General features: G+C 38.2%; 1 protein-coding gene across 3 annotated transcripts in view; it reads left to right on the top strand.

Moving 5' to 3' along the window:
* Nucleotides 1-9,181, top strand: part of LOC117458409 (glutamate receptor 3-like) — a 102,607-nt gene extending 93,426 nt beyond the window's left edge. Inside the window, exons 14-16 of one of the 3 annotated variants that reach the window (XM_034098857.2) lie at nucleotides 5,942-6,056; nucleotides 7,186-7,434; nucleotides 8,421-9,181. In XM_034098857.2, coding sequence (XP_033954748.1) covers nucleotides 5,942-6,056; nucleotides 7,186-7,431 — 361 coding nt within the window. In that variant the 3' untranslated portion in view covers nucleotides 7,432-7,434; nucleotides 8,421-9,181. Of the gene's footprint in view, nucleotides 1-5,941; nucleotides 6,067-7,185; nucleotides 7,435-8,420 lie in introns of those variants that run through there. The other 2 variants (XM_034098856.2, XM_034098859.2) reach the window with 2 other exon arrangements.
* Nucleotides 9,182-15,705: the final 6,524 nt, after the last annotated feature.

Raw genomic sequence — 15,705 nt, 5'->3', positions numbered from 1 at the left:
AATTCAACAAGAGATGGAAATATATTGTATGTAACGACCACTGAGAACATTCACAGCAGAACAATCAATTACATCGTTATCATTAGGGAGCTGAAATCTATTTCAGCACTTACTTGAATCTATACTAGAAATCAATAGTGATATTTTTGATAACTCACATCCTGTGTGATTGGTATTTGACATCACTCAGTATGTAATTGATATCCTAATCTGGCCATGAGTCGGTATTGTGCATGAGTTGTTTTCATTTGAATTATGTTGTGTGCTTGTGTGTGCAGACAGACTGTAGTCTGAAGTTCTATCGTGACTTAAATCTAATGGAGACGAGGTTAAGTGGACAGGGGGTGGACACAATAAAAGAAACACCTGTGCAATGTATCAAATCCAACAATAAATACTATCTTTGTGAAGCGTATATGTCTCATAAGATGTGAAGCCAAACTATGACCCTCAAAGATTACTTTAGAGGTGAATAAAAAACGCTTTGACAGGGCCGCGACAAATACCTTCACAAATGTAAGATTTATCACACCTGCTGTTACATTGCACTGCAATACATTGTGCAGGTGTCCTTGTTATTCTGTCCACCTCCTGCACTAAATCAGAAGTATGCAGTCATTAATTGTGATTAAGAAACTTACAACAACCAGCCTGAGAAAAAAATGATTAGCAGACATTTCTATATAAGGTTAAAGTTCCAATGCAAATACAAAAAACATATTAATAGTCATGGAAGTGGCAAGTTAGCTATGGTTTCAAAATGAATCGGTAGTGATAAAACATTTGACTCGAGCTTAAAGACACTTCAGATTAGTTACACTTAAACGCTTCCTGGAGAAATGCTGCCAAATACTGCAAATCCAGATTGGAATGAATCTGATTGGTCGACTGCATGTGTAAATAACAACCCCATGCATAACTAGTCACCAGAGATAATTCAGAGATGAGAGTTCTTTTTACATTTGAAGATGAGCTCAATTCAAAACCTTTATTTATCCAGGTAAAATCCCATTGAGATCAATGATCTCTTTTTCAAGGGAGACCTGCAGCAGTAGGTTCCACAAGAAGACATCAAAACATAAACAACAGAACAACAAAAGGACATCATACAGCAAAATGTACAGGGATTACAATTTACATATCTAACCACATGTACAGGACAGTACCAACAGCATCTGATTGTGTAGCATCCAACCGAGCTTTAAAAACATGTAGTGATACTAGCTTGGTAATTTTCCATTCTTTTTGCAGACTGTTCCATGTTAGTGGAGCTGCACATCTAAAAGCTTTCTTCCATAAGACAGTCCTAGCACTTGGCACATTTAATAAAACCACAGCATGCGATCTCAGGCAATAAGTACTTTCAATTCGCAGAGAGATCAGGGAGCAGATGGTAGTTTATCCAACATGGCTTTGTAAATGAAAAAGTACCAGTGACTGAGCCTCCGTAGAGTAAGTGATGGCAAAACCGCCTTGGTATACAGGGTACAGTGATGCGTAAGTGCTTTACAATTTGTCAAAGATCTCAGTGCACTGTGATACGCAGCATCTAACTTGCTCAGGTAATTGGCAGGTCCATTCATATATAACAAATCACCATAGTCCAGCACAGGTAAAAAGGTCACAGTGACTAGCCTTTTCCTGGCCTCAAGCGAGAAACAGGACTTATTTCTGTAAAAGAAACCTAGCCTAACCCTCAGCTTTTTAAGCAGGTTATTTACATGAAATTTAAAAGTGAGACAGTCATCAAGCCAGATACCCAAGTATTTGTAACAGGTAACCACTTGCGTAGTTACAATATCCAAAGCAGTCTCTGGTGTATTTTTAGCTTTAGCTTTAGAAAAGAGCATTACCTTAGTTTTATCCACATTTAAAAGAAGCTTAAGCTCAGAGAGCTGAGCCTGAATAATGTTAAAAACAGCCTGTAATTTAACAACAGCCTCGTTAATCGAGGGACCTGCACAGTACATAACGGTATCGTCCGCATACAAATGTAAGGTTGCATTTTCACCTAAACTATTAATATAGATAGAGAATAATTGCGGACCTAAAACTGAACCTTGTGGTACACCATTAGTGATGTTTAACCACTCAGAAGACAGCCCATCAAACTGAACACATTGGGACCTTTCAGAGAGGTAGTTCACAAACCACCCCACTGCATGGCTGGATAGGCCAATACTGACCAGCCTCTGCTTCAAAATGCGATCGACGGTATCAAAAGCTTTGGATAGGTCAACAAATAGAGCTGCACAACTCTGCTTATTATCTAAAATACTCGTAATATCATTTACCACTTTCATTGTGGCAGTGATGGTGCTGTGTTGCTTTCTGAAGCCTGACTGATGTTTAGACAGGATGTCATTTGTACATAAAAACTCCTTTACTTGTTCACTCACTAGGCGTTCAAGAACCTTAGCCAGAACTGACAATTTAGAGATGGGTCTATAATTGTTTAATAAGGTGGCCTCCCCTCCTTTTAGTAGTGGCAGGACATAAGCTGACTTCCATACTTTTGGGATTTTGTTCGTGCTGAGAGAGAGGTTAAAAAGAGTAGTAGTAGTTCTTTAAAAAGAAAGGTTCTACGTTGTCCGGACCAGCCGGCTTTTTAGGATCTAGCTTGGTTAAGACTTCACGAACAACATCAACAGTAAAAGGAGTAAAACTGAAAAGGTTTTCCAGACCACATTGTTCTGAGTCACCGACTGTGGTGTTCACAGAAGCAGAATTAGAAACAGAATGAAACAGAGAGCCACAGGACACAAAATGCTCATTAAACAATTTAGTATGGTGGCCCTATCCGATATAGTGCCAGATGCTGTGGTAAGGCTCGGAGGTAGCTCATTACAGATATCACCGGTGGATATCGATTTCATGGCTTTCCAGAATTTTCTAGGGTTGTTCAGGTTCTTTGTGGTAACTGATAGATAATACTTAGATTTAGCACTTTTGACATGTGAAGTGAATTTATTTCTTAGCTGCCTAAAACGCAGCCATTCTACCTCTGAGCCTGATTGCCTAGCCTTTGCCCAGGCCTTGTTTCTCTCATGCAGGAGACTAGTCAGTTCAGCAGAAAACCAAGGATTGTCTCGTCCCTTCACTCTAAATGTACGCAGGGGTGCATGTCTATCAATAATTTCCATAAAACCAAGATAAAACCAAGACCATGCAGTCTCAACATCAGCACACAAATCGATTTTTCCCCAATCAAACCCAAACAGATCATGCACAAAACCCTGCTCCACAAAATGTTTTATGTCTCTCTTGATGATAATACGAGGTTTAACCTTTTGGACTTTTGTGTCCCTAATTGTGGCTACAACACAGTGGTCACTCAGATCATTCGCAAATACTCCCACAGCTGAGTATTTATAGGGAATATTAGTTAGAATGAGATCAATTAGGGAGGTTTTATTAGGGGACTTAATATTAGGGTGAGTAGGACTGTCAACAATCTGAGTAACATTTAAAGAGATACAAAGGTTTTTAAAATCCTCTGACACTGTAGTTAACCAGTCCCAGTTAAAATCTCCAAGTAGCACTATTTCCTTGTAGTCTAGTGTAGTCAATAGCTCCCTTTTGACTTTAGATTTCACAATTTCAAGATTCAAAAGTGTTTTTGTTTTGTTCACTGCTCATATAAGTGCAGTGAAGGCTAAAGCCCTGTGTGCAATAGGAGTAATTATGAGACACAAAAAATATAAATATAAATAAAGACTAAATAGTTTCAGACAGTTTCAGTGTTACTACAACTTAAAATGAACTTGGTTTTTTTGTTACATATTGTATCATATATTATTATTATTATTATTATGACTAGTATTATTATGAATGTATTTATTTTTGCTTAAAATTTGAGCTGTTTTTGCGTAAATGCTCCCAATCCGTTTATTGTAAATGTGAGTGAAGCCAGGTGTGATAAATCTTTGATCTGTTAGAGTTTCCTCTCCGTGCAGCTGTAAGCTGTCTCGTGCATCAGAGGTTTGGGACAGCTCAGAGTTTTTCTCTTGACAGAAAATGAGCTGCAATGGACAAAATAATAGTAGATGCAGGCTGTGGAGCCACTTGAAAGGGGAATGGATGTACAGTTTTATATTTCTCTGTTACTACAATATTTTCAACAGATGTTCCTTTTTCAGCTCTTAAGTTCCTTTTATGCTTTAAGTTTCCAGCAGGGATGATGACATTTGTTTGGTGCCGTACTCTTTGAATTTGATGTTCAATCTTTTATTACGTCATGTGATTTAGGGTTTTTTCCTCCACACACAATGATCCAATTTGCAAGGTGTCTTTCCAGCTACTCATACAGTATGTTTACAAGCATTAGTTATGGTAAAGATAAAGGACGTTTTGATTGTTTTTAGGTTTTGCAGATTAGAGAACATAGGGGAGTATTTGAGTGTAACTGTGCTCATCAGTTTTTTACTTAGTCCACGGCCACCACCTTGTGGCGGCTCTGAAGTCTTTTCTGATGACAGCCGACTAATGCTCCCTTTTTCTCTTAGAGCTGAATGTGAAATGTAAGTGAAAATTGTACGAGAGGAAATGCAATCAATGGATCATCCTACCCACAATTCTCACAAAGATATAAAACAAAGATTGTTAATTAAAATTAAACAGACTAAATTATTGTAGTCATGTTTCTGTTCAGAGAGGTCAAAGGTCAGAGCAGCAGTTGCTGAGTGTGTCATCAAGTCAAAAACAACAGAAACATCAGATGCTGATCTTTAATTGTCATATAAAAACTGCTCTTTTGAAAAAATAATAATGAGGTATCCTAATCATTTATTTGTAAATTGTTGATCTGAAGCTCCCAGAAGGAAGAAAACACCTCGTTTAAAAGCTTTATTTTTTGCAATTCATCCTCATTGTGTCTGAAAAATGCATCCCATAAAGTCAGAGGCTACAATTACAATGCATCATTGTCCGAGTTCTAGTCTCATAGATCACTGTGTGTATGATCTGGCTTGATTGTTATGCTCCTCTGTCAAGAAAATGTTTAGTAGTAAACTCAAGAGCTTATGTCGGATGCGTTTTATTTTGTTGTATTTGAATCCATGCATCAAAGTTACTAGTTTCCAACACTCAATGAAATAAAATCATCATGACTTTCAGAGAGCTCTGACCGGAGAACAGGACTGCAGAATGCAGATCATCAACTAACATCATGCATGACTTCTTGTTGTTGTTTCTGTATGACATTTGTTTGCTTTATTTTTTATTTTAACAAACAATGAACACAGTGGGGAATACAATATATTTATTGATGTTGAATTACAAACAGTGATCCTATTTCTGAAAGGAAATAAGCCCAGGAATCTATCAGTCAAGGAAATTGAAAATAATGTCCAAACCAAAAACCCACAAATGTGACATATCATAGATCATATGATCATAGATCATAGATCTGGCTCAGACTAAGTGTTTTTAGAGACTCTAAAATCCAAAATGTCCTGATCTAATCTGGCTGGTAGTTATTATCTGTTTGGGTGATTTTGTGGGGCATTAGCCTCTTATAGCTGTAAATGAAAATGGACTGCTGTGTTTTGTCTGTTACTCAAGAAAGGGTTCCTGTTAGATCCGCCTTGCTAAACATCCAAAAGGCTGCCCATAGCACAAGAGGTTCCCTCCGTAATGACTGCCTCTGTTTTCTTTCATTCTGACAGCTATGCAGCAGCTGCTTTATTTGCAACGTTAAATCTTTTCTCTTGTGATCAGTGTGTGCCGATTACTCAAAGCGATAAAGGTGGGGTCTGGCATGCTAGGGTAGTCATGGATTATGAAAGGTCATATTTATATATATATTGTAGTGTTGCTTGCTATCTGTGATGTATTGGCCAAGACCCTACTCTATCGCTTTGCACAGTATTAAGTAGTTAAAAAAGTTGAATAACATAAAATAACATAATAAAATGTTATTTATGTTATTTCCCACGTGAAGAACTCCTGTAAACCTTGCAGTATTGAAACTCAGTGAACAAGGCATCTTAGACAAGCTGAAAAACAAATGGTGGTACGATAAGGGTGAATGTGGAACCAAGGACTCTGGAAGTAAGGTCAGTCGCTGCAGGTCTTTTTATACTGATACTGAGAAATGCATTTTGACCTAATTGTTCATATGCAAACATCCAAAGCATACATTCTCCCTTACATGTTGATCAGGACATGATATTAACACATATATCTGAATGTTCGAGGAAAAGCATGACTAAAAACAGAGATTAACTTCACACATAGTCTCATGATATTAACATGACATCATTACTGTATGGACAACTCCAGATTAGTAGAATTTCAGCATGATTACACTACACTATTCATGCCATAAGATTTTGAAATCATAGAATTGAAACCATTATACTGTTATTTCGTCGTCCAAACCTTTATTGAAAGTTAGTTTATCGTTGATGTTTTTCATTTGTATGCTAGCTGCGTATTTTTACTCCAATATGACAGACTACTTGGCCCAAAACAAGCCATATTCTGACTAAGTCCAAACTGACCTTTAAATACCATCCGAGCACAAGGTAGTCCAATAGTATTTAACAGTCATGTCTCATATATGTAGTGTCAGTAAGGAACATTTATTTTTACATCTTTAATTAAAGCAAAAACGGTTTTATGTCTGACTTTTTAAGAGATACAAAGTTGAAGTTACTGCCCTTACGGCTAAAAGATGTCCCAGAGGATGGGAATGCAAATAGTAAAACTCACATAAATTAATTTCAATATCACAGTTTGGCTTTTAATAGCAATGAAATGGTTCAATTCGCCCTTCACAGCTTGCCACTTTTATTGTACAAATGCAGTGTGTTGAAGTTGAGCAGCTCCAGTATGATAGTGAATCCAGGGTTTAATTTGTAGACCTGTACGACCACGACCGCCTTCCTGTAGACGTGCTCTCTTAAAGAGACCATAGAGCATCAGAGATAGAAACTACATTCACCTTCACAGCACATATATCTTCATATACCTCGAGAGGAGGAATTAGACTAACTAAAAGTTCCTAGTCATCTCACTTATAGGCCAAAGTAACCATCTGTAATTTAGAGGGTTTTGTAGACTCATGTGTTTAGTCCTAGTGCAGCAGGAAGTACATTGTGTTTGTGTAAATGTTTGAGGTCAGTCTCACGGTGCCAGTTCAAAGATTCTTAATGGTGGTCTTTACCCCCCCCCCCCCCCCAGGACAAGACAAGTGCTCTAAGCCTGAGCAACGTGGCAGGAGTCTTCTATATTCTGGTGGGAGGGCTCGGCCTGGCTATGACCGTGGCTTTGATAGAGTTCTGCTATAAGTCACGGCAAGAAACCAAAAGACTGAAGCTGGAAAAGAATGCCCAAAACTTTAAGCCAGCCCCTCCAGCAAACACCCAGAATTTCGCCACATACCGTGAAGGCTACAACGTGTACGGGACAGAGAGTGTAAAGATCTAGAGGGTAAGTCTTCTACTGTTGCTTCCCTGTCTGTTAAATATGAAGAGAAAACAGTGGAATACATCACGATAGAGAACAATGAGCATACTACCAAAAGGTAATTTATCATCACCACATTACCGTACTTCCCAGCATAGCTTGAACATTGTCTAATGAGTTTTTTTTCTCATGTTTAACTTAGATATTTTTAAAATGTTCACAACTCAGAGGTTCACCCAACTCGTCCTTTTAAGGCGGCGGGGGAATTTATGTTTTTGAGTTGAACTAAACATACGGAAGCCCTGAGAGGCAAATTAAAGGAAAACATTTTCTAAGTCTGGTCTAAATTGTTTTATCAAATGGCAACACAATATTCTATCTTTGAATTTATAAAGAGAGGACAATTTTAGATCAGACTTCAAATGGATCAGAATGTATGGTTTTCTCACTGGCTCCTCAGGACTTCCGTACATGGATCTACAGCAGGGGTGTCCAAAATGTGGCCTGTCGTCCATTTTGTATTTCCCCTCAGCAAATTCTAACAGTATAATGGAAAATGGCCCACGCCTGAAACTCATGCTTGTCTTACAGTATATTGTACTTCTTAAATATACTGTATATGTTCAAATATATTACACAGTAGGATTCATGTGTCAATTTTCAAATAAATTCAGGTATCAAGTTGAAAATATTTTTAAATAAATCTTAGGTATTAGTAAAATATACCCTTCTGACAATTAACTGCTGACACATTTTGTAACAAAATGAATGAAACCCTATAGAGAGTTTTGATGTAGGATGTTTGTTTCTTAAAGCATATTCAAGTATCAAGCATAATTTACCAACATTTGACTTAGCTAACTTTTAACTTAACGTATGAGGCAATATACCTGACCTCCACCTGTTTTTCTGTATGTGGCCCTCAGTGAAACATGCCTGTCCCCCCTGATCTACAGTGTAGAGGCAAAGGCTTTCTCATCTGTTCCTGATCCTTTGCCTCTCTCCTGCAGGGGAACGTGTCGTCTCCCACTGGTGCGTCTGAATGGAGCCAGCCGCTCTGTGTGACCCCGACACCCCGAGGCTGGCCTCCTGGAGGCGAGGCCTTCTCTGTCATCAGCTTGCACTAAAGTGCTCATTGTGGCTCGTGAGCCCCGTCACACTAACAGAGGGCAATGACGCAACAGGACTTTTCTGCTTCTGGAAACATGAGATTTGCCTCTTGTAGTGCCTTATGGAGCATTTTGGCGTCATGGCAATGCAACTCAAATGTAATTCATTTTAAAAGAAATCTGCGGAGCTTCAAATGACAATTAGATGAACTGTTGTAATTTCATTTTTTTCTATTTTTAATAAGAAAAAGAAAGCCATGATTTGCAATCATAAAATCTTGGAGTACTTATTAAGTCATTTGAATCCTTTACAGACTTATTTTTGTGGTGCAATCTTATGTTGGATAAATGTTATATTTAGTGAAGTAAAGTCATTTTCTTGTTTTACTATAAGGCTTATTTTTAGTTTCATAATATTTAGGACAAGCATCAATCAATAGGTTTAAGCATTAGTTAAAGTGACTACATTGTACCCCAGTTTTGACTCAGAAAATATCAATAATAATGAAACTAGAGGTGATGATCAAACTGCTTATAGGTGGAGTTATTTTAAAGCCTGTTGGACATCACATACAAATGACTGTATTCACTTAGATGCTTGTTTGAATCAACCAGGACAGAATTTGTTTCAACTGCCACTATTTGGAAACAAGACCGTTTTTGTTTTTTATAAAAAGAGGTCCGCTTTAATCACTTAGTGCCATATTGTTGAAATCAAAATTATTATGATCCTGTAGAGACGATAAGAGAGACCCCTTTTATGTGACAGCATATTAAAATGGTTTAACTGAGCTTATGGTTTACACTTTGTACACTCTTAGAGGCCGTTTTCATGTAAATGCAGTATCTGCAGCTGTGAATCTCTAAAATTTTTGGTAAAAGACAACACACCATAGCTTCTTTGGTTGTGATACGCTTTCTGTGTCTATGCATTACGCAGAAGGTGACTGTACATTGTCTGTTTGTATAAGTGAACTTTTTATAAACTGAAGGAAAAAATCCTAAAAATGCTACACACCATGTACGCCTACATTAGTTTAGTAAATCAGACGTTCTCATCCTTTTCTCCCCAGATAAAGTGCATGTGAATTTGATGGTAGTTTTAACATACTGCAACTGGAGATGGACCTTTAGTTTCTGGTCCCATAACGACACTTGATTCAGTTTGGTTTGAATTTTTTTCCAATTCATTTGTAACAGTACCTCAACCATGAGAGTTGCATGTATGGACACAATGAACCTCGGTGGGGAGGACATGTACAAAGGATTTTATTACATTTCCTTAATAAAAGCAGGTTTATATTCATCTTTTGGACTCTCCGTCTTTGTTATACTGTCACATATCTATCAGGAAAATGTGTTTGTTCTACTTCTGGTTATCTCAAAGTCTTAAAACTGAGTTAACTGTAACAACTGCCTCAGATCAACAAACCTGACATGAAATCACCTAGTATGGAAGCCCATTTGTGCCAGGAAACAATAAAAAGAAGGTAAGTTAGCCATGACAAAAATAAAACTGACATTGTAAAAATGAAAATGTAATGAGGAACGCTTAAGGTGTGGGGGGTCCGAAAAAATACAGTATCATACATTGTAGGTGGCCTTGTTAGAGCCTGTTGGCCGACAACACATTTTTCTTTTAGTTTCCCCTTTAAACACTGGACTGGGCTCCCCTCATGACACAGTTTGATCAAGGTTTCAATCAGAGGAAACGTGCAGGATTTTAAACAGGAATACTGTAGCTATAATATATAAAGAAAAGAGCAAAGGACAACAACAAATTGACTTAAAGGGGACCTATGATGCAAAATGCACTTTTTGATGTCTTTTATACATAAATATGTGTCCCCGGTGTGTCGGGGAACTCACGCGTCAGAAAATAGAACCCTCTCTCTTTTCCTCCGTAACCCAACACACTCTCACTCCATAATTGTCCAGGAGCGACGAAAGGAGCCAGTTGAGGTGGTTCGGGCACCTAGTTAGGATGCCACCTGGGCGCCGCCCTAGGGAGGTGTTCCAGGCAAGTCCAGCTGGGAAGAGACCAAGGGGTAGACCTAGGACCAGGTGGAGGGATTATATCTCTTCGCTGGCCTGGGAGCGCCTTGGGATCCCCCAGTCAGAGCTGGTTGATGTCGCCAGGGAAAAGGAAGTTTGGGGCTCTCTGCTGGAACTGCTACCCCCGCCACCCGACCACGGATAAGCGGGAGAAGATGGATGGATGGATGGATGATTGCAATGTATTCCCATCTGCGGCGGGATTTGACGCTCATGGAAGCACGGCATTCGTTTGTGTCGGCTGCCCTTAAAGGCAATGTGAGCGTCCATTCCCATTGGATAACGGAGAATTGTACACCCGGAAGTAAGTATTCCCCTTACTGTCGATTGATTTTACAGTGATATCTGCACTACTCATCGACTAAAAAACACCAGATTGTCCTTGTTAATTACACAACATTGATTGGTTTAAATTGTGTGCAATTCTTTTGTATTTTTCCCCTTCGAGAAACAAATGTTTTTTCGGAGTAAAGGATGGCAGAAGACACTACACTACCCAGAATCCCCAGCTATCGTTTAGGACTACACCATGTGCTCTGTTTGACAAACCTCGTTTTTTTCACCATTCATTCCAATGGCTGGCGTCTATGTCACGTGATCTTCAAATTTCTCCCTGCAGAAGAAAAAAAACATGGCCAAACTTCGTTTTATTCTCGGTGGAAAATGCCTATTTTAAAGTTAGTTTGGCCATTAAAATGCGTTTTGATGTCATTTGATGCGAGAAATATGAGTTGTTATTTCAGATTATGTGTGCAGTGGATGTACATGATCTTTAGTTTGCTAGTTATTACGAAGATTACTTCAGGAAATTGCATCCATAGAACGTTTTCATTGTTACCAAGGTGGTTGCTAGGGACGCTGCTATCGATATTATTTCTGTTATGTTGTGTAACGGTTTAATGGTGTTATCTTTATTGCTACCCTCTTCCCCGTCAATGTATAGTGTTGGTCCACTGCGCAAATGTATTAGTTTAACAAAATCCGCATCTAAAGATACGTTATTTTCCCCTGTGTAATTCCAGTCTCACATCTCACAGCACATCGTCATTAACAAATACCGGAAACAGACCGAAAACATTTAAAAAATAAAAATAATAATAATACTTTATTCCGAGGGTGCTTGCTTTTCTCTTTGAAAGTCATCACATGACGGCATTGTAATACACGGTTCGGCTGCATTAAATATTACATATCTGCCGTAGTTCTCTATTTATAGAGCCCTGATGAGAAGACTTCTAGACAAACATGAGGAACTGAAAATGTGACGTGGATCATAAATATATCAGCAATTAAACAACATCTTACATTTCTTTTCACACAATACGTCTCCTTGCAGTATCAACACTAATTCGGCTGACTTTTATATTTGATCCAATTGGTAGATAGGCTGTATTTACACCATAAAGGTGCACAGCTGATATAAAGGGACACCTAGTGGTTAAAGCATGTTATTGAATTTCATTATTTTTATTATTAGATATTAATAGGATCCCTATAAAGTATAATTCATTACTCGTTATTCTCTACTAATAGTTAATTAAAGACTGTATATAATGACTATTTTGCACATCCCTTTCAAGATGTCAAGATTTTCTAAGGTTTATTGACATATCATATTCACAAACGCTGTAGTTATGCATTGAATGAAAAACTTGGGTCGCAGGTTCCTCAATAGTGCATTACAAGACATCTATCAATATTTGTGCATACCTCCAGCAATGTTAACTATGTTGAAGCACTTATTTTAACTGATATTATACATACATTATACATTATACTCTTATAAGATGTATGTAGATATTTCATCTCAGGCCTTGTCAGGTATTGAACAATCAATAAATAAAGAACACATAATTGTTAAATATAAAACACAGAATTTGTGTGATTATACTAAATGATGTAAATAAACACCACTGTATATTTACAACTGTTACACATGCTGATGTAACGCAAATGTTTCCAACTTGGGATCAATAAAGTATATCTTATCTTAAGCTGATCGATGGCTACTACCATATTTGCAATATTTGCCTCCGAACCTTGACAAGCAGGGTGGGAATTTCACGACGGCCACGACGGCCATGGCCGTCGTTGCCCCGCACTTTGGCCGTGATGCCCTGTAAAAAAAAATGCAATTCACGGCCAAAGTGGCCTTTGTGCCCCTGTCAAAAGTAAAAAAAAATGTCCAGTGGTATTGGTATTTTGACTAGCAATTTAGTTAAATTGTTTCGTTTATCAACGCTACAACATAGCGTTTCGTGAGTCGGTTGTCGAAAAGCAAACAGCTGTTTGTTGCGGAGCACAGCGCGAGCAGGCTCCTGTGAGCAGGAGGGCGCTCCTTCTTCACTACAGACTATCGCGCCACCTAACCATTCGCCAAAATGTTTTTAATACCAGCGGTAACCGGCCAAGCGCCGGGCAAAAAACAATCTTCTAATAAAAGAAAGTCACCGGAGGAGTTAAAGGAGTGACAGGGAGTTGGCTGCAGTGCCGCGTCCTAAAACCCTTTTATAATCTATCGATTAGATTTATAATTCGAAAATTATAAAAGTAGGGTAGACATGTGGAGATTATCCGGCTGAACAAAACGTGCATTTATCAAACAGGTTTGTTTTCCACAGACCTTATTTCCAGCTATTTTCCAAAACCCTGTGGAGAAATTCCATTGCTTTTTGTGGAGGGAACCAGCAGCTTACTTCCTGGTTTCAGGACGCGTCACTGCACCTCTCAATATGATGCCAGTATAAACAAGGTCTTCTGTCGGCTCTGTACATCAATGCCGACCTATGCTGACAAGTAAGTGAAGAGTAGACAATATAAAGGTATTGGCGAAATGTCCCAGCAGTTTAGGATAATGAAGGTTCTAATCAAATCAATTACATATAGCCATTACATGTCTAACTCCTAATGACAGGAAGGCAGAAAGTGCATTATACAAATAATAATACTCATAATAATAGCAGACATTTTTTAACAATGACCACAATATCATTATTTTAATAAACCAAATATGAACAATTGAGGAAAATGAGGAAGAACTGATGATTAAAATGTTGTAGTACAATAATGTAGTTAGTGCTTAAATTATTGCAACAAATGTGTTAATTTTCTTCATTATTAGTCGATTTTTTTTTGGTGGACGAATGCTCTGGGCCAGTGGTTACAATGGTGGGGCCAGTGACAATACAATGTTACCCTTACTGTCTACCCCTGACTGACTTATGTGGTTTATGGCTGAACTTAACGTATAAGTTTAAGAAACACTATTGCTATTCAACCGTTTGTAAAACGACTGGTGTTGACGTTAGTGCTACACTTTTCAGTCATGTTGATTGACCAGCGTAATTGAACCAAACAGCCTTTGTGCCCTGTCATGTGGCCTTTGTGCCCTTAAAAAAAATGTGAACAGGAAGGCCAAATGGCCTTGCCCCTAAAATGACGAAATTCCAAGCCTGTTGACAAGTGCATGTTTCAGGCTTATCAATTAATGTAATGTAATGTAATGTTATCAATTAACAACAGGAGGGGTCACAAACATAAGACCAGCTGTTAAATAAAGCACTTCTGACCTTAGCTGGCATGTGGGTATATATATTAATGCTGCCCATTATGGGCACAAGCAATTTTCACCCATTTATTAATTATATGTTTTAAATTTGAGTGTTTCCTATCCCCTAAATCTCCAGGGATGTACACAGTTTAATACGGGCAACTTCTTATTATGGTAAATGTAAACGTCTTTTAAAACTACAACTCCCAGTAGAGATGTGCCATAGATAGAGAACATCTTGCGAAACACAATAGCCAGCATGTGTAGTTCTGGGGACGGGGTGGGGGAGGGGGGGACGCGGAGGACCCGTTCAAATCCAGTTTTGGACAGTCTGCCGTGGTTCCATCCCATTTCAAGTGCTGTTCGACGCTCGGCATAACCCTCGGAGCACACTCTCCAATCACAGAGCTTGAGGACTATCACGGGGTTTGTCAAGCGAAGCTGAGAGAATACTTACTTCCCAGTGTAATATTCTCTAAAGCAAATGAGCTGTTCCGACCCTCGGTCCTGACGGACTCCAACTTGTGTTTATTAATCAAACAAATAAATAAACACAAGGATAATAATGTGTTATTGTTGAGTAAATGGAGAATTGCACAGGGGAAAATAACGTATGCCACAATTTTAGATGCGGATTTTGTTAAACTAATAAGTTTGCGCTCTGGACCAACACTTTACATTGACGGGGAAGGGGGTAGCAATAAAGATAACACCATTAAAAAGTTACACAACATAACAGAAATAATATCGATAGCAGCGTCCCGAGCAACAAGTAACAAGTAGTTAATAATAATAAAAGACATTAAGAAAAAGGCATTTTAAACAGTCATTAAAAAGCAACACAATCTACCTGCATTGCATTACTCTAAAAGTGTAATAAGGTGCTTTAACCAGTAGGTGGTTTGGGTTAAAAAGCTGTCAAGTTTACAGTGTTAACAAAATAAAATATACTGCTGTTTCTGGTTTAGTTTACGACGGATATATTTAGTTATTGTTTTGATATTTGTAACACAAAAGCGATGGAAAAAACCCACAGAAACACAGAAAATATGGTCTTAACATGACCCAGCGGTCTAGTAGTTAATAAAAAACAATAATATCAAAACAAAATATTACTACTAACTTTATTGTGAAATTCAAACTGAACGGTAAAAGAATAGTTTCCGGTCTATTCTGGGCCCGATCTCTGTAGATAAATAAAAATAAAGAACTACGACAGATGTGTAATATATTTAATGCAGCCGAACCATTTATTACAACGCATTCATGTGATGACTTTCAAAGAGTAAAGCAAGCACTGCTGAATAAAGTACGATTTTATCTTTTACGAAACGTTTTTTTTCATATTGAATGCAGTTGGAGGTCAACCAATCACAGAGCTTGAGAACTAATCACGGGGTTTGTCAAACAGAGCACATGGTGTAGTCCTAAACGATAGCTGGGGATTCTGGGTAGTGTAGTGTCTTCTGCCATCCTTTACTCCGAAAAAACATTTGTTTCTCCGAATCGAAGGGGAAAAATACAAAAGCATTGCACACAATTTAAACCAATCAATGTTGTGTAATTAACAAGGATAATCTG

The sequence above is a fragment of the Pseudochaenichthys georgianus genome, chromosome 14 (genome assembly GCF_902827115.2).
Source record: "Pseudochaenichthys georgianus chromosome 14, fPseGeo1.2, whole genome shotgun sequence".
NCBI classification, from domain to species: domain Eukaryota; kingdom Metazoa; phylum Chordata; class Actinopteri; order Perciformes; family Channichthyidae; genus Pseudochaenichthys; species Pseudochaenichthys georgianus.
The sequence above is the reverse complement of the archived record's forward strand: the minus strand, read 5'-3'. Positions and strand labels throughout refer to the sequence as shown.